This window comes from Watersipora subatra, chromosome 11 (assembly GCF_963576615.1).
Source record: "Watersipora subatra chromosome 11, tzWatSuba1.1, whole genome shotgun sequence".
Classification (NCBI taxonomy): Eukaryota; Metazoa; Bryozoa; class Gymnolaemata; order Cheilostomatida; family Watersiporidae; genus Watersipora; species Watersipora subatra.
In genome coordinates this window covers 8,475,568-8,501,082 of record NC_088718.1, presented here as the reverse complement: position 1 = coordinate 8,501,082, position 25,515 = coordinate 8,475,568, and the positions used below count along the sequence as shown (strand labels likewise).

Below are 25,515 nucleotides of genomic sequence, written 5' to 3'. Positions count from 1 at the left end.
ATCAAATTAAATATAAAATGATAGAGCATCAACCCATACTGGTGGTCTATCAATGCCTGTGAGATCAGCGTTATAAAAAGTTTGAGTACACAGTACAGTATACATACATGTTGGTGAGTTGGAACTTACCTAAACCTTCTAACATTAGACTAGCCAAAGCTTCACCACCCATTATACCCTGGGTCTCTTTGAGGTTGACATAGTCTATACTTTCTGGAGTTATGTCCTCAGTAAATGAGACAACTCCAATGAGAGAGTCATTTGTAGACAACTGGAAATATGCATGATGATATCAGTAGATTATTTTGTGATTTTTAACAATGAAGCTTAGTTTTCATTCTTTTCTCAACACCAGAAATTTTTATGTTATGTTGTTTTAGACTTGTCCAACTTGAGCACATTCAATGCAAGCTGCGCAAATGAATTGAAACTGCAACAGTACCATGAACTATGATGTGATGCTGCGGTAAAAAGTTATGCAGGTAAAGACGGCATCTCACTAACACAAATCACTTCAGAAAAAGAACAGTGATCAACTACTGAGATGGTGACCATGTATCGAGCAGCTGACCATTATCTAAATTGTTGTACCTAAAACGTAAAACCTTTAAGATTTCAGAGCTATCCAATATTCAATTTATATTCATGACTTAACTTAGGTCAAAACTGACATTCTCTAAAACAATAGATTATAATATAATCACTCCACCAAATATTAGATTAACTAATTATTATAGTAATATCTCTCAGTAATAGTTTTCCTTCTCACTATGTTTTGACCTTTTATATTTTCTAAACCTGTACTTTAAATAAATTTTTAGCAAATTCTAAAACTAGTACTTTCCTTTTGTTTATTCTTTTCAAATTTGGACTTACCTTAAACGCAATGTTTGGTTTGGTTGTTTCAAATATGTCACCACTTTCTGACTGGCTGAGCACATCCAGTGGTAGGGGTTTGTGAATAAGATCATAGAGGACTGATATTATTCTAAAAGCATTAAAAGTATGTAGCAGCAAGCAACACCAACACTTTTCATAAAATATAACTTGTTTTTTAGTCCTCAGTGTATAAATTATTATCAAAAACATCAGTTTACCGAGGAATAATAAAAACACTCAATACAATAAGTATAGAGTGAATTACACTGTAAAATAAAATATAAAGAGACTTAGGTTTTTGAAGTTATCACTTAATGAAAACAGACCCATATCTGGTTAAAGCATATGGGTAAATTGACCAGGCCTGTATTCCCTGGTTGCAAGTTGGGGCGAAAAATGTTAGGCGACTAGTTATGAACATCTGGGGGGTTTGGAGGGGGTGGTGTAAGCTTTCCCCAGTAGGTTTCTTTCACATAGGGTTTTAACCAGGCCTCTCCTGTAAAGTTTTAATAGTTTTATCGGAAAGTACAAATATATTTTTATTATTCAAGGTTTGTTTTAGGTGATTTGACTGGCAGGACGCTTTCAGATTAAAATAAGCTAAACTTGCCCGCAAGTAATATGCTCAGAAAAAAGATATCTTTTTATTTTCAGCGCTTCAACAACGATCAATTTTGCCGACTTTATTTAAAGTTCATCCGAAGGTTTCCACACTTTCGATGGACCATTGCCAAGCAGATGTTTAGTAAAACTTGACCTTTTGCAAACCTTTATAAAAGTCGTTAACAAGAATATTTTGCCGATGATGATAATAATGCCGCCTAAGAACTACTAAAAGTTGATGTTTATCTCTAAGGCTTGGAATAAAGTGATATTCCACAGCGATAAAAACCGTCCCCATAGCTGCTGGGCAAATAATTCTGTGAGTTAATAATGTTGAGGTCAAATTATCTAAAGCAATTTATCATTGCATGGGAACAGACCAAACAAATCCGTTTGAGTTAACTAAGTGTAAGAGATAAAATTTTTAATTTTATCTCTAATGTGAATTATCCGAGTTTGACTGTACTTAGCCACCAAAAATTCATAAAAAGTTGGGTCGGCTCAGCCGGCCAGCCGCCCCAGGGAATACGGACCTGAAATTGACCAACAGCTATGTACTCATTATATTTTATACTATAAAATAGCTTGTACTTAATGTAGCTTTCAGCTCCAGTTAGTTTCAAAAAAGCAGTCTATCATCTCATCAGAGTGTACTCCAGTGTAAATAGAGTACAACCTGATGAAAGGAAAGACGGTATCATTGAAACTGACAGCAGCTGAAAGGCAAGTACGAATTATTCTTCAAGTTATTTATAGCTTTAGCTCCATACTTCGTGCTGATCACTCTTTTAATTTGACTCAAGTAATCATCTTTGGGATAATTGTTTATTTCAGCAATATATATATAACTGTATACAGCAACATATATGGTATATACATTGCTGTGTATACCCTGTATATACTTAGTAAAAAATGCAGTAACGTAGGTAAAAAAAACATTGTGTTTCACATTGTAAAGAAAGAAAGCTGTCAAACAAGGACACCGTAATCTAGGGGTGCACTGCATATATGTACAATGTATATATTTATGATTACCTTTCAGATGTATTAGATGAATTTTGAGCCTCTTTAAAGGTGTCTTCCTCAGTGTCTAGCAAGTTGTCCAGCGTCTCAAAGGTGAGCGTGTAAACCTAGAAAAAGAAAACATTAAAGTACATGGAAAACTATTTAAATTTTAAAGACTAGCAAAAGCAAACACACATGAGTAATTACACAACAGATATTTAGTTACTAGGTAAATGCCCAGTGTTGTATGGATAATACAAATGTTTGTGTAATAAAAATAATAATGAGAATACAAATCAAAGTATAATTATAGTGATAATACAAATATTTTTAGTTATTAAAGTTCTTCACACAATGAATTTGAGTAACTTAAGCTAGTTAATATTACTATAATAAGAGCCGATACGATAACTTAAGCCAACGATAGAAAAAATATTGCTCAATGGCTTTTTCAATCATGATCTTCAAGTGTGCTAGTTGAAACGTGAGTCTTTGAACCAATTGGCTTTAAAGATTGGCTGGTGTAATAAATATGTGTATAATTACTCCATTGTGTAACAACGTAGCTATATGGTCTAGAGGTTTAATATTCCTGTGTGCAGACCTGGATTCCGAGTTTAAATTCTGTACGAAGTGCATTTTTGTTCCTAAAACTTTATCGCTATACCTGGATACTCAAACGACGAACAAGGATGTTTATAGATATAAATATATATATATATAAATATTTATTTATAAATATATATAAATATATATAGATAAATATATAAATATATGTATATATATATATGTGAATGCGTATAAATGTTTATATATAAATATATATATAGATATTAAAAAATATATATATATAAATATGCATAAATAATAAAACTAATTTTCTGTTCAAGGACTTTTTTATTACCTGGACAATGCCAAACATTTATCTAGTATATATGAATGCGTGTGTCCGTCAATCGTATGTCCAGCTATAGCGATGAAGTTTTAGAAACAAAAAACCGCTTCACACTGGGATTTAACTCGAAAACTCTGGTTTCACAGACAGGCACGCTATCTACTGCACTACACAGCCTACTCGCCATACTATAAAATAGTTGTGTACATATATATTACACCAATAAAAACATGCACGCTTAAAACATTTCCGGAAATACCATTGGTTACTACTAGCACGCTTAAAGATCATGGTTGAATGGGAGATCATGATGCATAATGTAACAATTATAGGCTTAATTAAAAGCATGGTTCTTGTTATAGCAAAGATTTAGACTAGCTTACATTACTAGCTTAGGTTACTCAATTTCATTGGGTAAAAAAACTTAGCCAATGACAACTACATTATCTGCCACTGTTTATATGCTCTTTTTAATACTCGCGCAACATCGGACATTTTCCTAGTTATTTTATAATTATAAATTATAAAACTAAATTACGTACTTCATAAAGTCACGTTAGTCAGCTGTCCTAAAATGGTTAAATAATCTAGTTGCTCTTCACTGTTACCAATTTAAATAAACAACAAAATCACCTCATTCAGCACAGTCACATTCTCAATAGAAGTATTGGCTGAGTTGACAAGAATGTCAGTGACCAGGGAGACCTCGTTGGCATCAAGTGTTGAGTTGATTAAGTCTGCAGTTTTCTTAAGAGCTGATATTGCAGAAGCACTGTCTACAATGTTCTCTGTTTCCTATAAAATTCCAATAAGGTATGATATTCAGATAAGAATATTTTAATAAACTTTATAATGCAAATCTTAAATTAATTTTTTCAGTTTAAAATGAAGATTAAGCAGTAACTACAATGAAATAAGATTTAAATGATATATTATTATTAGTATTATTAGTAGTACTATTATTAGTATATGACGAAACATATAACAACATGCAATTCAATAGCATACCAGTGTGAAATTATTGCTATTAGTAAAAGCGTACTGGCACTCGTTTGCACCTCTATTAAAAACATAAATGCCTGACTTCTATTCAACTATGCACTAGCACAAGTAGGGCCTACATATAATAAATAAAACAGATTCCATACCTTGGAATATGGTTATAATAATCAGAGCTAAATCTCTAACAGCCTCTAGCACTAAAATTTTGAATTTCATATATATAATAGGCTGATATCGCTGACTCAGTCGATCAGCTGATTTGTCTGATATTAGGGATTCCAAATAAGAGTCACAGCATTTACTGAACATTAATTATAAAGTAGGAAGCCTAATTAAAACACTGAAAAAATGATTAGCTAAAATCCTTGAAACAGTACCTATAAAGATTTACCAAACAAAAACTAGTGTTAAATACATATATACATAAAATAAATAGTTGGGCGCTATAAAAATGCAAATCAAAAATCAATTTTTTCTGTTTTAAGTAAAAATAAAGCTGCAAATAAAATATAGTAGAATCTAAGATGTTATCGTACAATAATGCTGACTCAGTCGATACTTTTGATTTGGCTGATATTGCAGATTCCAAATAAGAGTCACAGCATTTACTGAACATTAATTATTAAATAGGCAGCCTAATTAAAACACTAAAAGAAATGGTTAAATACAGTTCAGGACAGTAGCTATAAAGATTTCTCAAACAAAAACTAGTGTTAAATACATAAATACGTAGAATAAATAGTTGGGCACTATAAAAATGCAAATCAAAATTTTTTTTTCAATTTAAATTGAAGATAAAGCTGCAAATGAAACAAAGTAAGATCTAAGATGTTAAAGTACATTGACTAATGGAATGCTGTAAGATATGGTAATTTAACACTAACTCACAGAGTGTAGTATGACATACATTATGTTAACACTAACTCAGGTGGTTTAGTACATCATTATGTTACACTTTCCCTTTTTACAATGTTTTTGATAACAGTGAAGCAGTGTTACAATATTGTAGCCCTTAATCTAGAGCCTTATTTCATTTTTGCAGCTGATACACTGTAATATTTGTAATACTCCAGATGTTGTAAATGGTCATCTGACAAAGAACGGTTAAAGGAACAAGTACTTGGTTAGCGGACAAAGAACGGTTGAGTATACCAGTGCAATATTCAGTAGGGCCTTGGTAGTTTCAGTGACATTCTCGATGATGCATGAACTAATGAGATGCCAGCTGCCATTCTCACATTTACCCATGGCCAGAGGTTTGCTCGCAGAGTTTGGACAAAGAGTTGGTGTTGAAAAATCGCTGCCTTCAGGCGCAGCAGGAAACTCAACTGTTGCTTCTAGTTCAGTTATGTTCATCTTTGTCTCGCTGCATTTCTCTAAAAACATTGTATCATGAATTATGATTATATTACACCTCAAGGTTGGTCACACTTAGTGCTGCACGATATCTTTGCATGTACATTCGATTATTTGGTCTCAAAATATATCGAATATCGAAAAATATCGAACATTGGAGTTGTCTTCTTTCTATATATAGTGTTTCGCTTTAACATGAACGATATGAGATGATATTGGTTGAAAAACAGGAGTTATCCCCTCGTTATAATAAAGATAATAGACAACTCCAATTTTGCAAAATAAAATCAGCCGACATTTCGATAAAATATCGGCTTCGATAGTCATATCGAGCTGAAAACTGACCAAATATAAAATCATCCTCTGGAATATATCGTCATATCGAATTATATCGTGTTATCGTGCAGCACTAGTCACACTAGTTCACTCTATGCTGTGATTAATCACTCAATAGTTTGGTGGTTGCCTGTGATAACAATGCTAGCACTATCATAAACCCTTCTACATTTACATCTTTAAATAGTCCGCGGTATACCATTTTCATAATACAATGCAGTCGTGGAAACGATGACATTCTAGTCCAGCAGCGAATGCCATGAAAGATAACATAGACCAAACAAGCCTCAACAGCCAATCACCATCGCCGAAGTTATGTACATTGCACAGGCTGTTGTGGCTCGAGAGCAATCGGAAAAGTTTGACAGCTGCAATCTTTTCCAACATATTGGAGTTGCCTCCTCGATGCCATCGGTTTACTGTGAACATAGTCGGCAAATAATAAATGAGAGGAAAAAGCCGATTCACGGTCATTGTCAAATATTTTATGATCAGTTGAGCAAATATGCTTGTTTGATTATTTAGTCCCAGAATCATTTTATCTATAAACCTAGACTATAAAAGCAATTACCTGTTGGAGCAACGGTTTGGACTGTAGTAGGAAGTGTGGTGATGGTGGTGAGTCGATTTGCTAGTTGGCTGCTGTTCCATTTCACTCCCATTTCGCTTCCATCAAAATCTAAAAAGGTCATATCATCAAAAACTCCCAGTGAATTTCTCTCAGCCAAGTCACGTCTGATGTGTGCGGTGAGAAAATCCCAATCTTGCTCTAGGATTGTTCTTAGTCCATTTTCATTAGTCGTGTAGTACACAATATCTGCTTTCACAAGAATGGATCCATTGGATGGCCTACAAACAAGTTTTTATTTTATGGAATAAGCCAATTATGCAACTTGTGTAGTTTTGTTCTATTTATCAATATTCTACGAATCGGTATTCTTCTATATTAAATCCTGGTCTCTTTCCTTTGCTTGGGCACCAATAAAAGAGTGAATAAATAATTCATTAGTCAATATCTGAACATGTGCTAATAAGAAGTAGTTAAACACACTCAAGTGCTAGTTAATTTTGCGAGACACTAGTCAAGTCAAGTCAAGTCAAGTCAAGCGCAAACAAATTTTAGCCAAACACAAACAAGCATAGTCAAGTACAGACAAGCTTTAGTCAAGTTCAAATAAGCACTGATTAAGTTCAAATAGGTTTTAGCAACGTTCAAATGGGCATTAGTCAAGTACAGACAAGTCGTAAACAAGCTCAGACAGGAGCTAATCAAGTACAAATAAGTTCTAGTCAAGTAATAGTTCTAGTCAAGTAACCGTTTTCAAGTGTTTCAACAAACACTTGAAAACGGTGTAAAACTATAAAAGACTACTAATATATGCTGCATGTATTTGTATACTTTTGTTTAGCAAAGGCCAGTTTCGCGTTCCAGTGTCAGGATTAGTGTCACGGAGATTGCTAGTATGTAATACTCGCTTAACAAAGCTTTATGCAGTTGGTTACCTTCAGAACCCTTATAGGTTGATTCCCATCAAAACGATGAGAACAGTAGAAAAAGTAGTAGTCTCAGTAGCAATAGTAGTAGTTGTGGTAGTAATATTAGTAGTAGTAATGGGGGTCCTCCCATGTTTTGTGACGATTCTGATCACCCGACGACAGGGATATTTAAAAAGTGACAGACAAGACGACCATTTATCAATGTAGGTGACGAGGTGTCGATGATTGTGTAAATATGATTACTAAAGGTACGACGGCTACACGTAACGAATTTTTCGTTAGTTCCGAGTTCTGGCCGAAATCACGAAAAACGCAGAATTAATCGGTCAAAATTCACAGAATTATTTGAGATGTGCATGCCCACCGAGTTCGTCAACGAAACGATTTTAACAGATTAAACAAATTATTAGCGAGCACGATTCTAGCAGCTTTAGAAATTAGTATAGTCCAAGACATGTATCGCGACACACAATAAATGTACGAAAGCAATTCAACATAGAACACACGATGTAACTGTTTAAGTTGCGCTATTGTTGGTGAGCGAGCACAGCTCTAGCAAATTTTAAGATATATGTAGTCCGAGAACATAATGCGACACGCAAAAAAAATATTACGGAAATTCACCATAGTAAATACGATGCAACCGACTTGATTGCGCTAAAGATGGCAACATTTTCTACCACAAAACTTTTGCTGCTAAAAAGAAAATATAATTAAAAAATAAACAATTTGTAGCAATAGCGTCCAAACAATAAATACATACAATAACGCAATCTAAGCAGTTGCATCGTGTGTACTATGTTGAATTGCACTTATACTTTTATTGTGTGTCATTATACGTCTCTTGAACTATATTAATTGCAAAAGTTGCTGGAATCGTGCTCGCTAGCACGATTTTAGCAGCGCAGAATAATTCTGTGTGTTTCAATCATTTCGTGATTTTGGTTAAAAGCAACAAAAAATTTGTTACGTGTAGCCGTACCTTTACTAACTTATTAATTTTTTCATTAATTATCACAGTCAACTGAAACTTCACCAGTTTTGGTTTGGAGCATCTGGCCCAGCATTTATAGACTGCCAAATAATTAAAGTAAACAGCAATGAAATGCCACGACATTGACAGCAAATCCGTTTCCAAGTCTGTGACTGACAGTGATTATTAAAGACAATCTCGGTCTATTTTCAGTACAAGGAATGTAGCCCTAAAAACCTAAGACGGCTGTCACTCTTCGCAGAGTAATCAGCAACGCTCTCAAACAGCACTAATAAGTTTGTGAAGGTCGCTGGTTGAGCTATGCTTTTGGTTAGCAGAAGTTCAAACTGAGCAAGTTTCAGGTTTTTAACGCAACCCAGTGCCACCAGAATGAATATTTGCATTAAAATAACGAATGTGAAGAAAGAAATTGTTTTGGTTACCAACTTGAAAAAGGTGACAGTGATTTTAAAAGTGACGACTGTGATTTTAAAAGTGACGACAGTGATTTTAAAAGTGACTGTTCCGACGACAACTTTGTGTGGTAGGATCCCCAGTAATAGTAGCAGTAGTATTAGTAATAGTAGTAGTAATAGTAGCAGTAGTAGTAATAGTAGTAGTAATATTAGTAGTAATAGCAGCAGTAGTAGTAGCAGCAGTAATAGTAGAAGTAATAGTAGTCGTAGTAATAGTCGTAGTAGTAATATTAGTAGCAGTAATAGTAGCAGCTAAAGCATCTGATTTGTTTATCATTCTTAGCTGCAAGCATAACGGCCTTTATGAAAGCACACCATTAACAATGTTAACACAACTCCTAAAGTACTCAATAAAAGTAAAAGGGTTGCTTTTTGAATTCATACCTAACATCTGTCAGACGAAGGACTTTCATCTCGGCATCGGAAGTGAGATTTGACAAACTACAGGCAACACACTGAGGAACTTGAGTTATTTCTGCTATTGAGACTTCAAAGGACTCTTGCAGGATGGATGTCACTTCAGATAATATTTCGTACACAGTGTAAGGACTGGTTGATTTAGAGTTGAGCTCTGGGTAGTACCGCACCATACTTTGCCATTGTTCGTAAGTCAAGTTCAGAGGCAGCTGCACTGTTGCGTAATAAAGTGCTCCTCCTACAGCACAGCAATCATGTAATAGATAAAAAGGATGCTGTAAAATATAGCTATAACACAATCACTGAAATAAAAGGCTGCAATGCAGCTCTTTGTGGCAAAAACAATTCAGGCTTGTAACCCGAAAAAACTTAGGGCCAATTTTAGAGGCTTTCATAATTTTTCACCGTTATAATGAAAAAAATTATAAGATAGCTATAAAACTGCTGCATGATGAAAGGTCTGATTTGATATGATAAGCTTTGTCGAGGAACTTAAATTTCTGAAGTACAAGCAGACATGCCACTAAAGTAAAATGATAAAACGAACTTATTTTTATCAAAGACTATTTTGTTAACTTGGCTCTTATATAAAATTTAGATTTTTATATATAATAAATTTTACATTTTTATATTATGTAAAATAAATATAATACTTTTATCTAATGAGTTTATTTTGACACATTTTATATAATTTATTTGTATTAATGCTATATCTAATTAATGAAAGTATTTAATTAACGCTATTTTTGAGCTCAAGAACAAATTAAAAAATGTACAGTTTACTATTATAAGAATATTTGTTTCAGCCTACAATAGTTTTGATACATGAAAAATATATCAGGTTATATAAAGGTTTGACATTAACATTATACTGCTCACCTTGGTTTACATGTGTCACTGGGCTATAGCTGTATTCTGATGTGTCTCTATTATAAACGATACATCTGTAATCCCCTCCCTGATCATAAGATAGAGGTGAGTCTAAAGACACTGCAGTTTTGATCTCACCATTTGGTATGAGAAATGAGTGAGGCACAGATGAGTCTAATTTAGCAGAGTTAGCAAGACACCGTAAAGTAGAGTTGTCTCCACTAGAATCTACTATCAACTTGACTGAAAAATCCATCGATTCTATAAATAGAATATAAATACAATATAAATGTAAAAAGTTGTTTCAAGTCACCTCAGTTACAAATTCAATGCTCTGTAATTGAAAAAAGCATTAAGTTATATTTTAGTCTAACAAGCATAGAAAAATTGTATTTACCAATAATTTTGGTGCCTATAGATAAAAAGCAACGTTAAACAATTTTTAATGTCCGTTAACGTTAAATAATTTTTTGTATGTTTGACAAAAACTACAATTTACTATCTGCTAGATACTATAAAAACTAGCCATCAAATAACATTGTTTTATAGTCAAACACATTCATGTTAAAAAGTTGCTTTTTGCAATGAAACAAGAGAACATTAACAAGAACATAAATACAGTATTAACTACGATAGAAAATATGCAGAAAACTTAAGGATGTGATGATTTGAATTGCTTAAACGCATTTAGATTGGCTATTGACTGCTTATTTCATTGTAAAACATTAGAACTCATTTGTTGTGAAAAAATAGTTTCTATTATATTGTAAAAGATAACGTATTACCACATTAACATATTAACATTTAAACATGTAAAATTTTATCATGTTAACATGTTAAACTTTTAAAATTTAAACATGTGTTAACATGTTGAAATGTGTTAACATGTTAACATTTATGTGTTAACACATTAAAATGTGTTAACATGTAAACATTTGTGTTAACATATTAACATTTCTGTGTTAATGTGTTAACATTGAAATGTTAACACATTAATGTGTTAACATGGCAATGTGTTATTGTGGTGGTAATATGGTAACATTTTACCATGTTAATGTGGTAATTGTGTTATGCCAAGAATAACAAAGGCTGTTATACGTTGAACAGTATAGTTAATAAACAGGAGTAACCAGCTTTAAAAAGCTAAAATTTGTAAAATTTCTTTAAAAGGATAGAGTAGTATCATAGTTTCATAGAGTAGTATCATAGTTTCATAGAGTAGTATCATAGTTTCATAGAGTAGTATCATATCTCTGCTTCAAGCCAACTAATTTAAGCATACTACAAACATTGACCTAAAATATTAAAGAAACCCCTATTCCATAGATCATAAAATAACCAGAATAAATTATAACTACCTGATATGGGTTTCTCCGGCATTTGACAGATGTGTGGCAGGTGTTCGGCAGCCTCGCTGGAACTTTGAGATTTTAGGTAAATTTGGCTGTCAAAAGCATACTGAACCTCCATTTGCCATGGTCCAACCCTGAGAGTCACTCCTTGGTAAGCTACCAATTATGTTAAACACAATAATTAAAATTAATTACGTAGCTAATAATAGTATGTGAATGTATAAAATATTAAAACCAAATATGCAACAACCTATAGTCTTAAGAGGCATTTATCCCAAGATAATTTGTCGGAGTTGTGTTTCCTCTGAGAGTTGGTTTTGGATTGGCTTCTAGTCTGTTTATGATTTGAAATAGGTGTTTACAAGGACAAAATTCCAATCCATCATCAATGCATAGCAGACTTTTTAGTAATAAAAAGTCAGAAGGTCAAAACATTAAATAAATAAATGTTTTATTTATTCTCACGTTGAAAGGATGGGTGTGTTGCTAAGCTCTGAAAGAGTGCCCGCCCTTCAGCCAGGTCTATGTTAAAGAAAGTAGCAGAACTATCTTTTGGAGCGGCAGCACATCCTTCTTGGTATGTTACGGTAGTGTTAAAGACTTTTATACAGAGTCCGGTGTAAGCATTCCAGAGCCATCCTGGTTCACAACGCTGACTTTCTAAAATATATGTGGTAATTATTGATTATATTCATTAAATTTACTCTGATTTGTTGAACAGCAACTTCTTGTAATGTTCAGGAACACCAATCATATTAAACCAATTGATTTTGCTATTTCTAGCAAACTCATTTGAATGTGAGTCTGTATCTTGTTTGTATAAGAATTTATTTAGTACATATTTACTAACCTTCTTCTTATACAAAATTGTTCAACTGTATTAATAAAAATGTACCAAAAACTACATACCATTTGAAACCTGAATCTGGAAATATACTGTGGTTAACATTCTGAGAAAAGTCACACAGCGATAAAGTCTTGCAGTTTTTCATGGTATATTGTGGCGATCAGAGTTGTGAGACCGTTTAAAATAAACATTTTTTTGTTATTAAATCTGCAGTTCAAGCATTTATTGGATAAATTACGGTAATATAAACAACTAGAGGTGTAAAAATGCCCTACACATTAATATCATTAAATATAACTGACATTTGCCTTGTTGATTTAGTTTTGGCGTAGCGCGGCGATATCTGCACATAGTGACAAAATCCGTTTTTGGAAAGTATGTATGAAAAATGTGTATACATTTAACAATGTGAAAGTAAATTGGTGGCCTTTGGAGTAAAAGTAACGATTTAATATTTAGTTGATATTTAGTTTATTGTTAATCACAGAAAAGGGTGAAATTGGTGCCCAATAAATAAATTACATTTGTTGAGAATACTTTTAGTAGCAGACAAAGTGTATTATAAACTTCTCATAATAAGCTTCTTAAATACTTAAATTATATATGAGATAATAAAGAAAGTGAGTTTATGTCAAGAACGACCTAGCTAGCTGTCCATTAATCACAATCACCGCTATATAGAGCTTCTGTTTATGACATAAACCTGGTCAACAATAGCTTGATACAATGGACGATAAACAAAAACATCAATGACTGACGTCATACCAGCATAGATAAGAATTTGGGTTGGTAAAACTGTTGTTAGACAATTTTGAAAATGAAGCCTGGCAAAACGATATTGCTCTTAAAAAAAAGTTGCTTTTGAAAAATCAATTCTGCTGTACCACAAAGTAACTGCAGCATTAGACAGATAGTAAAACAATTTGTTGACATATAAAAGTATGTTTCCATATTTTTGTAAAACAAACGAAATAATAACCAATAAAAATAATGCAAAATATATAAAAAATATATAAAAAGTTTATAATATAAACAAATCAAATTATAAAATAAAAAGGCAATTGCACTGCATAGTTTTTTAAATCTGCAGTTTATGTTGCCAGTTTTAATACAGCTCAGCTATTCTTCGCTTAACTTTAAAAATGTCTATCATCTGAAAAGCTATAAACTACATATTTCGATTTATTATGAATTTTAGCAAAATTCATTTTTCAGGATATCAATCTGATTTTGATCATGAGCAATCGTCGAAGAGGAAATCTTTCTAGATCTAAAACTGACTTTCTGTTTTGTAGTGTTTCGCTTTTTGACCAAGGAAAACACAAAATGCAATACAAAGATGTGGCAGAGAGTTAAGTGATGTCAAAAGAGGTCTAGACACGGGTAAAACGACAAAACATCAGATAAGTTGTCAATGAAACATGACAATCGAGAGGCTTTTTATCATTTTCCAAAATATACCCTCTACAATAGCATCAGCAATACATATGAGTTAGTGTTAACAATACATATGAGTTAGTGTTAACAATACATATGCGTTAGTGTTAACAATACATATGAGTTAGTGTTAACAATACATATGCGTTAGTGTTAACAATACATATGAGTTAGTGTTAACAATACATATGAGTTAGTGTTAACAATACATATGCGTTAGTGTTAACAATACATATGCGTTAGTGTTAAAGGGAGAACTCAGACAGTGTCAATCCCGAAGATGAACTTGCAACAAAGTTTTATTAGATTTTGTCAGAAAATATCAGTATTTTTTTATCATGTGCAATTGATTTTGCTGTTTTGAGGTAATTTGACTGCCAGGATGTTTCAAGATTGAAATTGACAAAACTTGATTGTCGTTAAATGCTCAGATAAAAACATGTGCCGAAATTATGTCACTAGATGTTATTGTTGAGATAATTGATATCAGCTATTGCTTTCAAGGTGCAGCATTATGTGTCTCTATTCTGTCTGTCTCTTTTCAACTACAAAATTCATATTCCCACTTTTGCTTGATCTGAGCATTTTAACCGTTATCATGTTTTGTTGATTTTAGTCATGAAACATCTTGGCATCATATTACCTCAAACAACAAAAGCAATCGCAAATAATATAAAAATCTAATTTCTGATAAAATCTTTGTCAAAGATTTTGTGCAAGTTGCAAGTGCAATAATATTGTACCTTCCATTAGGGCAAAGGTTTCTGAAGTGAAATACCCAGCACAGATTCTTCCCTTCTTTTCGCTACAGTTCCTGAGTAGCAACTTCACCTTCTCATCCTCTTCATAATTGTATTTGGCAGCGACGCAGACATCTGTCCCAGGATTCTCCCACTGCTCAAGTTCATCACAGAACCATGCACTGCCTTTTTCTCTGACAAGGCTGCAAAAGTTGTTATCTTTGTGTACTTTTGTAGAGGTCACAACAATTGAGATGAGTTGAAATTGAGTTGAGTTAAAACCAACACACTGAAGATAGCGGCAATGTCATTGATAGCATGTAATAAATAGCTTGTAGCAATCATCTGACCATTGCTGCCACATGACAGAATATGCGCTAAATGCTTACCAGACATAAAATGTTAGCTTGAGGTACACTTACCTTTTGTTTCCACACTGAATATTTAATTTAGGATTTGTTGGGAGATCTCCATCCCAAAACAATCCTTGGCCATCATAATGCAGGCCAGTCCAATATTCTGCAAAACATTTTAGTTCTGAAGTTATCTGCTCTTACCAAGTGACCAACCACAACTGCGGCAGAATTATAGTAATTGATATTATTTAAGTGTTAGCATAAAGTGGGCAGGTAACTCATAATTTATTTAACATTAATAAGCAATTTATTATCATTAATTCAATGAAATATTAATTAGGTCTTTTGAACTGTTACTATTGTGAACAGTCTTCTAGTATGAATTATGTATGTTACGGTTTTCAGTTGCAGACAATTCTAAATTTAACTTATTGAACTGTTTTCAATAAGCTCTAATAAGTGCACAAGTCAGTTATCATGTTACATATCTGTAGACTTTTTAGTTACGAGTCATTCGACAAAAAAATATGCTGTCTATTTATTTAACAGCCATTGAATATTGCGGATTTAAGGTACAGCCACACGAGCTGAAGATTTCAGAAGTTTTGTTAGAAATCATGAAATGCCCAAAAAACACAAAAAACTATTTGTCCAAAATTCACATAATTTTTCAAAACTGTCTATGCAAACCGAAATCGTTGATAAGACGCTTTCAATAGGCTGAAAAAACTGTTTTAGCGAGCGGGTTTTCAGCAGTTTGAGAATTTTTTAGCCACATATAGCGACATTTAAAAACAATATCAACGTAATTCAATATAGTAAATATGATGCAATTAATTAGATTGCGCTAGAGTTGGCACATTTTATAATCGGTTGCATTGCATTTACTATGTTAAATTGAGTTGGTACTTTTTTTGCGTGTCGTTATATGTGTCTCGCACTAAACAAAGCACGAAAGCTGCTAAAATCGTGCTGGATATTAATTTTTTCAGCCAACTGAAAGTGTTTTTTCGACAATTTTTGTATGCATGCACAGCTTTGCAAAATCTGTAAGTTTCGGATAGATATTTTCGTGTTTTTATCTATTTTATGATTTCGATTGAAACTGGAAAACTCTTTGGCACACTTGGCTGTACCTTTCATCACATGACATGACAGACCAATCTTGTGCCTCAAAACCTTTGTCAATAGAGCAAAATTTAAGCGCATTGATTAATGAGGCAGCAAATTAGTTCATGCTTTGTTAAGGATCTTAAAGGGTGGTTTACATTAGTTGCTGCTCAGTTGTGAAAGGCTTTTGAGTAAAAGATGTTTTGATGTAACAAACATTGCTTATCTGCATCATACACCTTATTACATTTAACTAAAATGAGCCAGATGATAAAACCCTTACAGAAACATAAATTTGTTTGTTACAAGAAACTTTAGCATACCAGCTATCTTGGAGGCAAGAGATCTTGGAGGCAAGAGCATGGCATATTACGGTTGAATTAAAAAGATTAAAACAAAACAAGCCTTACCTCCTCTACGAATAGTATAATAAATGCTGAGTTTTTTGGTATAATCAGATAAATTTGAAATGAGGTGGTCAATTGATTGAAGATCATGATTGATGAGGTAAGCATTGCTGTCTTTGCATGCCTTCTGAGCTTCTTTGAATGTTTTACTCTCACTGGAGGACTTGAGACAAACTTGTGCATCCTCGCCAATTCTACAAAAGTTTATGCAAGCGTCTCCAATAGAATGGAAGCAGTATAACCTTTGTATGGATGTCTCTCACTAGAGTTCTCAATGTGTCAGAAACTAGGCCTTGTCGATAATAAAATACATCAGCGTATTGGTTGCATGCTACAAATTAGCTAAACTGTTTAACTCTTTTGATATGAAAGAGTTCATAACAGCTAGCCTTAATTCTATGCAAAAACATTGATCCCGCATCTCAGAGTTAACAGATGCACTCAAAATTTTTCCACGAATTTAAAATATTGTGTTATCATTTTGCCACAACAATGAACCAGTTAGTTTTTTTTATTCAGCATTCACAGCATATCAAGGTTTATTAATTTTTTATTTCTTGTTTAGGATGAATAGAAATCAAAACTGTAAACAGTAACTTATATACACCGTATTTCTGCTCGTAAAATCTTTTCAACATTGGGACTCAGGGATTTCTAATAATTATATTTTTATATTGGAAGTTGGGCTTCTGCGTTTTAGTCCAACTGCAAAGACGATAGCATTTTTTGTGGCCAGTTTCCCCAAACTAAAAAAATATTTAACATGGCCTTTGTTTGCCAAATGCATTCAATTTTTCATATTTGTGCAGAGTTTTCTGCTTAATCTAAAAACTTTAGATTAACGCTTCATGACAGAAACTACCTTATACAGCAAAAATATCAAGTGTACGTCTGCAAAACATTTGTTAGCGTGAATTAACTTCGACTTAATGAGCAAAAATGCCATAGTGAAAGAATTCGATGTTCGCCAACTTCATTAGCATTTACCTGGTAAAAAATAATGCAGAAACCTTAACAATTAGCTGCATATTTTAACCTGCTGCTAATAATAAAACTTTACATTTTTTCAAACTGCTACATGCTGTCAGTGTCCAATTGTTTAACAAAAGCATCTCCACTCTTCACATTCACAATCTACCTTTACTGGCTGCCGCTGATGATTTTGTAGTTCAACAAGGCAATATTGCTAATTATTGGTTTTGCTTTGTTAATTTGAGACAGTAAGTTTTAAACTCATACTCACCTTACTGTGAAGCAAGTTTCCATTAAAAACCACAGAACTCAAAAACTCTTAGCATCACCAAAGGCAATACTACCATAAGTATCATAAAGTAAGTATTGTGAGTATGATAAAGTAAGTAGCATGAAGTAAGTACCTTAAAGGAAGTATCATAAGAACCGTAAAGTATCATATGTATCATAAGTACCATAAAGTGAGTACGGTAGGTACAATTCCCTTTAGCATGCTAAATGTAACATAATATATGGCTGTCTAAAGGTAGCCTCAATTTCATTCGAAGACTTAGCTGGTTCAGAATCTTTTTAGCATTTTTGTGAGTATTTATCAAGCTACAGCTAGGGTCATGAACATTTATGCTGCTATCGTAACTTACATTATATGATTGTAAGCAAGTTTATCATTGTGTGAATAAAATTATCAACTGGATTGAGACAAACAATCGATTTGCCTGACTGTCAGACATTTATACTAGCCCAGTATGCAGTATTTCTGTGATGATTGCAAACAATTGACAAAAAATTACTTTAATCTCATTTAAGCTTGGTGTTTTATATGCAGAACTTCTAACTTCAGTGGTTCTTAACCTGGGTTTAATCAAACCTTAGGGGCTCTGCAAGCTAGTTTTAGTGGACCAGCAGAAGTCAAGACACACATGGTCTCTCAATAATGACATCAAAAGTTCAACTAGTTTACAGGGTCATGTCTTCATACAAAGATATGTAACTTGTTGGGAGTTCATGCATTGTTTTTGTTTTGTTTTTGAGCCGCAGTGGGGTTAATGCAAAGTTCATTTTGTGAGCCAGTAAACCATATACTTACATGTATGTTTTCAATGTAAAAAAAAATCATATTTTGTTGTTCAATAAAGCAGAGTTCAGTTAAAGCACTTGGATAACTGGTGAGATTCTGTATGTTCAACAAGGTTAGGAACCACTTTTCTAAAGACAAGTGAATATTCAGACATGGTTTATCAACATTTCCCGGTAGCAGCTGCATAGAAAAGTGGCTTTATGGTTTCAGTATATCTGCATTATTAATTGCTTTGCACTCTGATGAAACTATTACATCAAAGAATAATATAAAAAACATTGAGTTAATCATAAAAAACTAAATGATAAACCTCCGACTTCTCCAACTTTGAAGAATTGTAATTTTTCCCAGTAGCAAGAGTTCAAGTCTAGTCAAGCGAATAAAATGAACTCGTATTATGAAATCTTACAACAACATTTTCCTAGTTTCTCCAAACACTATGCTCTTATTGTGCGAATCATGTGGACTTGGAATTGTGCCCACATTGAGTTGTCATGTAATAATTGTTTTAATAGATACTCACAGGTTGTGGATTAACACAGGTGTTTTGTTAGAAACATAAGGATATTTATGCCAAAAGTCATAGTGGCATACTACCGTCTCGATTGGTAGAAAATTTTAAAATGGAATAGGTGGCATGGTCTTTTCTCGCACATCATTCACAAGTGTCGTTTCCATCTTACACAAACATAAAACATTTGGTAAAAATTTGCAAAGGACAAACTCGCTTGACCTGCAGTTTTTGCTGTATCTATCTAACGAATGTCACAAATTTGTGATTTAACCTCTTTATAGAAACATTTATTAGTCTAAATTTAGTAATATTTTTAAATTGCTGGAAATTATCATAAAACTATAGGTTTTCCTATTTTATTACAACTTTGCATTTAGCTTGGTAAGAATATTTATAGATTGTAACATATTTTATTCCTAAAAACTCATCTACATATAGGAACTACTAAGAGAATGCTAAAATAACTACCCAATGAATTTGAGTAACTTAAGCTAGTAACATAAGCTAGCTATAGTTACCTTATAAAATAATACATTAACTTACTATTAAAGCCACATTTGTCTTTACATTACACCTAATGATCTCTCATACAATCAATCATGATCTACAAGGGGTAACTAGTAGATCCTAGTGATCCTAGTGGTAACTATTGGTATTTTCACAAGCACCTCAAGCAGGCGCATTTTAACCGGTGTAATTGGTATAGCCACAGCTATTCGATTGTATAGCAATGCGGCTGTTTGGCCAGGTGTTAGGCATGCCAGTCTGCAGAGCTGGAGGTTTTGAGTTCAAATCCAAAGCAAAGCAATTTTTTGTTGCTATTATTGTTCTACTATAACTGGACATACAAATGACAGACAAACACTGAGATTTATGTCAATAGATAGTCTCATAACTGTACTATAGACAGTTTCACCTTTTACTCTCTATATACATATATAGAACTCACTCTGGGGCTTCGAGGCTGATGGAGAATTGCTCTGAGCAATTATAAGTGTGTTTTGGCAGGATATTGACTACAACAGATACACATAATAAATTATTGATAAGAATTCACTTATATGAATGGTTGCATCATTTCTTTATATAAAAGCGAATTAGTGAATTCACAATTCACAAATAATTATAAACTCACAAATTGTGAGTATATAATGATTGTGCATTTATAAGTAATAATATAAATTAATATATAAATTTATAAATTAAATTTATATATCAATTTATAAATTAAATTTATATATCAATTTATAAATTAAATATAACTTAAATGTATAAACTACGTAAATTTATAATTAAATCAATATTATTTATAAATATTCATATAATATAAAAAAATAAATAACAAATAATGAAACAAGTTTTAGTTAAAAAAATTCAAATTTGTCAATTTTTACTATAATAAGAGCCAGTTTCAACTTTCCCTCTGTTCGGCGCCACACTTATAGATTTGACAAAAACTTATTGCGCCAAAATACAAAGATTCAAATCTGTGATTTCTGGCAAACCGGCAGTCTACCACTTGCACCAGTCAACCACCTAGCTGCATTTAGGAATAATTGTATGCAAAGTTATTAAATGTGACAATCTCCCAAGAAGCACCGGACTGCCAGGGTGCTAGTACAACATAATTAGCTACACTGACAAGGTGTTACGTTCTGCTAATTAAAAGCATCTTGTTATGAGCTTCACGAATATGGTAGAGTTTCAAATAAACATGTTTAGAGAGATTTTTTATATACATAAGTATCAATTATGACTAGGGATTATGAAAAAAGTCATTATACAGATATTTTCATCAAGGTTTGTTTTTTTTGTAGTATTAATTTGAATAGGTCTGAGCTCAAATAAAAAGCAGCACTATGTCATAGCAATTGAGCAGCTTTTATACGATGCACTATTTGAAATGAATATAATATTTTGTTAAAATGATCTTTGATAAAGGTGCGTACATTTGCAGTTGCTGTACGTATGAAGAGTTTTTAGGACAACCTCAGCATATAAAAACAACACAAAAGGAATTAGGTGCTTTAGTGTACAGTGAAGCAAATCTGTTGCGTGCGATGCACTCCTCAGACTCGGTTTAGCCTGAAAAGTGCATTGCACAAAACAGATTTGTAGCACTTTTACTGAAAATTAACTTTACTCCTACTATTTCTTCTTTTATTCTATACTCCATAAACTATATTTTACTATATTACATCAATTATTATTATGTTTTTATTATTATTATTATGAATTATTTTGTTGTTATTCTCGTGGTTTCAGTGGCCGAGTTTGCAGAGAAGAGCGATAGTCAGATTGGCTGTAATTAACAGATTAATCGTAACTGCAGCCTGATTTGAAGTCACAAAGGTCTAAAGCCTTCCGTCTTCAGATTTATCTATAAGGTGGTTTACCACCTGCTATGCAGACTAAAACACTCAGATGAACTATTAGAATGATCTTCAGACACCATTGCTATGGAGTGTCAAAGTTTGTTTTCTAACTCAAAAGGTGTTCGGCATTTTCCCAAAAGTTTGGAAATAACACGACTGAAATAAGCAATAAATTAGTAATTTTGTTAAAAGTTATGTAGTTTTTCAGAAAATAGTCTTATTTTGTACTCAATATGATGCTTTGATTTACATGACAAACTGTCTTTTTTTAAATTCTGACGTCTGTAACACTATTGTCAACCTGTTCGTGGGAGGGCATAAAATATAGGAGGCATAAATGTTGCTATGCTCACCAAAGGCTTAATATTTTGCTTATTGGTGACAAAAAATAATGAATATAACATATATATTAGTAACAGAGATGTGAACAACAATTGATCCAACTTCCAAAAAGATTTTTGTCAGAAAAGGAATAAATGATTAAATAATATAATAAGACATATTTGAATAGTTTCTACAAGAAATGAGTTGAGTAACTAGTGAGATCAGTGCAAAGAGTTTGCCATTTTAGCTCGCTTATGACTCCTAGTATTTATTATCTGCTCCTGCAAAAGCCTTATTAATAGTCGCTGTTACAAATTCCTCAGCCCGGTTGATAGTCAACAAGCTTGTCAAAACACTAAAAACCATTATGTAAAAAACAGAGAAAAAGTATAAAATTTTTCTTTAAAACCAAGAAAACAACCACAGTTAGCATTTATGTGGTCAGCTCTGCCAGTGTCAGCCAGAATGTGGCTGATCAATTGCTGACATGCTGGCTTGACTTCCTTAAAGAAATCAAATTTAGGTCATAAACAGCCATTTTTGTTAGTCCCATCTCTTCTCCTATTTTCCCACCTTTTATCCAACACTCCTCTTTGCTAAACTTGAGTAACACCTTAATTTCAATTATAATGGTAAAATCATGAAAGCACTCTCAACCCCCAAAGTATGTGCACTGACTTCTCTTTGACTACATACAAGTGCAATAAAATCTGATGAATTAATTTTGAGAAACAAATTTAAATCGGCCCATTTTACTGCTGTCTGAAGTTTATTTTAATAGAAATTATTATTGCAACTGCACATGGTTTTGGAGTCGTTTGCTAGTTATAATTTGTTTAGACTAACCCTTACAGTATATATAGAGCTTAGAGTTGAAATCAAAAAGTTGCAAATACAAAGAATCTGGTCTTTTGGTTTGGATGACATCTCTTTTGTCTATATTATTAAATAATCAGCAATTGGTTTACCAAACATTTACATTATGCAGTGCGTTGCTGCAATAAACCTCACATACTCCAGAGAAGAAGGTTGTGATTGAACAACTCAAATTGACAAACATAGTTGCCTGATTCATTTAGTTTTAGAATAAAGGCTTGCCATTATTTCTTTTTTTATTTATTCAAGAATATCAAACGAAACATGATTTAGTGTAGAGCAGTACTAAAAGTAAATTTTTTTAGCTACGTTATTAGTATAGACCAGCTAGATATCCGTCATTGCACTGGTATTAAAAATATCTTAAAACAGTGGCAGGTAATGTAGTTGCTAATGGCTAATTTGAGTAAGCTAGTATACGTTTTGCTAAACTTACTAATAAGAGCCATGAGAGCAAGCTTTAGTGACGTTGCGCATAACACAGAGTTGCTATGAGCATTTTAACCCAGATAATGACTTCGCCCAATGAATCCATTGTAACTCGTGTAGTTTAACGGATTAGATTGTCGCTTTGCAGAGGCATGGGTTTTCCATTGCTAGACTTTAATCGGCAAAAAGTCAAAAATAAAAAATACAAAAGTTGAGGTTCCTGTAAATTATTAGCAATAAGCCTGGTGATACTCAGGGTTTTAACGTTTCAATGTCTCCTCTTTAACACAAATTGTTTTACGACAAAAATCTATGAATATGTTTATTGAGGGCAATTGTTAATCATTGTTGAGGGCAATCTTAATGCATTCTAAGACAAATTTTTGAGTCGATTAAAACTATCCCTACACATTTATACAAAAATAAAAGAGCCTGGCATGGCTTGAAGTGGGTCTGCTTTTACAGGTTAAATAAACCATAGTGAGTCTGCTCTTATAAGAATGTGTTAACTTCATGGAACTCCATGAACTTCATGGAACTCTTGTGAAACTAAATGTGAGTCTTCAGTTTTGTAACGCGTGCGAGTGGCAAAAGTTGAAGAGCGATGGTCTAACAGACTGAATTTGTTAGTTGGTAGACAAGTTGAATGGTTGAGTGGTCATGAGTTGGAAACCTGTAGAAAGCATTCTTTTATTAAGTCATTTAATTGCTGCATAAACATTCATTTTAGCAAACTGCTGTTGAAACCTGTCAAAAAAATTCATGGTTATAGGAAGTAGAGGAGAACCATGATCGCCTACATTTTAACAAGACATGGTACTTAGAGCGAGATCATTTATTCAGCGTGACAGTAACAAGGTTACAAGATCAATGTTTTGCGGTAAAGATCATTAAATCCTAAGGCTAAAGTTAATTCACTAGTTGCTTAATCTTGATGACAAAGCTATTGCTAAATTTGGAACTTATTCAACCTTGAAGTCGGTATCTTGTAAAACGGCGGAGCAGTACTTTTGGTTTTTTGCTTTGAGTAATAGGCAATATTTTTTATCTGTACTAGAAATAAGAATAGAAATGAATATTTTAAGACTGCGATTACCTACTGATGTTTCCCACTAGTTATCAATACTATCACAATTGCAGTCTTACAATGCGTACTGAGAGACCATCATGTGTAATAACTATGTGCACAGTTATTCTTGCAATTAGAAAGGTATTTGAAAGGCTTTAAATGCGAATACCTAAGTTTGATTCTTGCGATTCACTCTTAATATGGCTTTAGACAGACGGACAGACAAACAGACACAACTCTTATTACAGTAAAGGTTGACAAAAATTTTGAAACATTTTTATCACTTTCTAAAACAAAAAATAAATTATATTTGGGTTTGTTATTTAAATGTATGAGTGTTTAGCACATGAGCTCTTTAAGTAGGAGACCACTACTCTAAATAAAACAATGCTCGAAAGTGTAGATTTTTCTTAGTGTGTAACATTGGAATATAATTTTTTTCTTCTGAACGTTTAACCTGAGGAAATTCCTTGTTCAAAGTTACATTTGTATAAAATGTTTACTTTATTAAAAAGCTGATGATGGAGAGCTAGCTACATGTAAAGTATATATATTATATACACTGTATATACATACTTTACTCAGCAGTTGAGAGATTACTCAGTGTAACTTTGAGGGTTAGTAAACAGTGAATATTCAATAGAGTTGATAACTCCATATTAAAAAATCTTTTGATAATAATATAGAGCAAATGCCTTCATAAAAAACATCAGCGCACCACCTCACCTTAGAAATATTATAAAAGCAAAGAAATTTATCCAAACTAGATGTGCAGTCTAGTTTGGATAAAGTTCTATACTGTCCGAACTTACCTGGGTTTAGCAGCTCTGTGCAGTAAGAATCAAGCGTAGAACCAAGTATTATGAGCAACACTAGAGTTACTTTTCTAAAAGCCATGGTATGCTTCTGAAGGTTTTCAACAAGATCACATCCACGACTAAATGCAGGAAGAGAGCCATGCATGGAGATATTATATTTCTCTTCCCAACTTTTGGTAACCAATAAGAATGTCTACTTCCTTGTTGTCTATAATATTATTGGTTAATAAAGCGTTCCCTCATGATTTCAAGTTAGCTGAAAAAACCACAGCTAAAGCGTAGTGAAGACAATGATTCATAGAAAATCATTCATACATGTCAGAGTAATGCTAGCAAATCACCTACAAAGCACTTGTTCCCACTTGCCACAAGATAGACAAAAGCTTGTGAGAGATGCTTTTATTGTAAGGTTCAGCATGAGAATAGCAGGATTAATATGTTTGAATACTAGGGGTATGCAACTCTTCCTCAATGATTTGGTTGGACACTTCAAATGGCAAAA

General features: G+C 33.0%; 1 protein-coding gene across 1 annotated transcript in view; it reads right to left on the bottom strand.

Moving 5' to 3' along the window:
* The window catches only part of LOC137408194 (uncharacterized), a 32,556-nt gene extending 7,417 nt beyond the window's left edge, over positions 1-25,139 (bottom strand). Inside the window, exons 1-15 of the mRNA XM_068094598.1 lie at positions 25,008-25,139; positions 20,072-20,138; positions 16,562-16,752; positions 15,108-15,204; positions 14,689-14,888; positions 12,127-12,321; positions 11,668-11,817; positions 10,319-10,570; positions 9,407-9,677; positions 6,648-6,925; positions 5,537-5,760; positions 4,016-4,177; positions 2,518-2,612; positions 877-988; positions 130-271 (exon numbers count right to left, since the gene is read on the bottom strand). Coding sequence (XP_067950699.1) covers positions 130-271; positions 877-988; positions 2,518-2,612; positions 4,016-4,177; positions 5,537-5,760; positions 6,648-6,925; positions 9,407-9,677; positions 10,319-10,570; positions 11,668-11,817; positions 12,127-12,321; positions 14,689-14,888; positions 15,108-15,204; positions 16,562-16,752; positions 20,072-20,138; positions 25,008-25,092 — 2,521 coding nt within the window. The 5' untranslated portion in view covers positions 25,093-25,139. The remainder of the gene's footprint in view (positions 1-129; positions 272-876; positions 989-2,517; positions 2,613-4,015; positions 4,178-5,536; positions 5,761-6,647; positions 6,926-9,406; positions 9,678-10,318; positions 10,571-11,667; positions 11,818-12,126; positions 12,322-14,688; positions 14,889-15,107; positions 15,205-16,561; positions 16,753-20,071; positions 20,139-25,007) is intronic.
* Between the last annotated feature and the right edge of the window lie 376 nt (positions 25,140-25,515).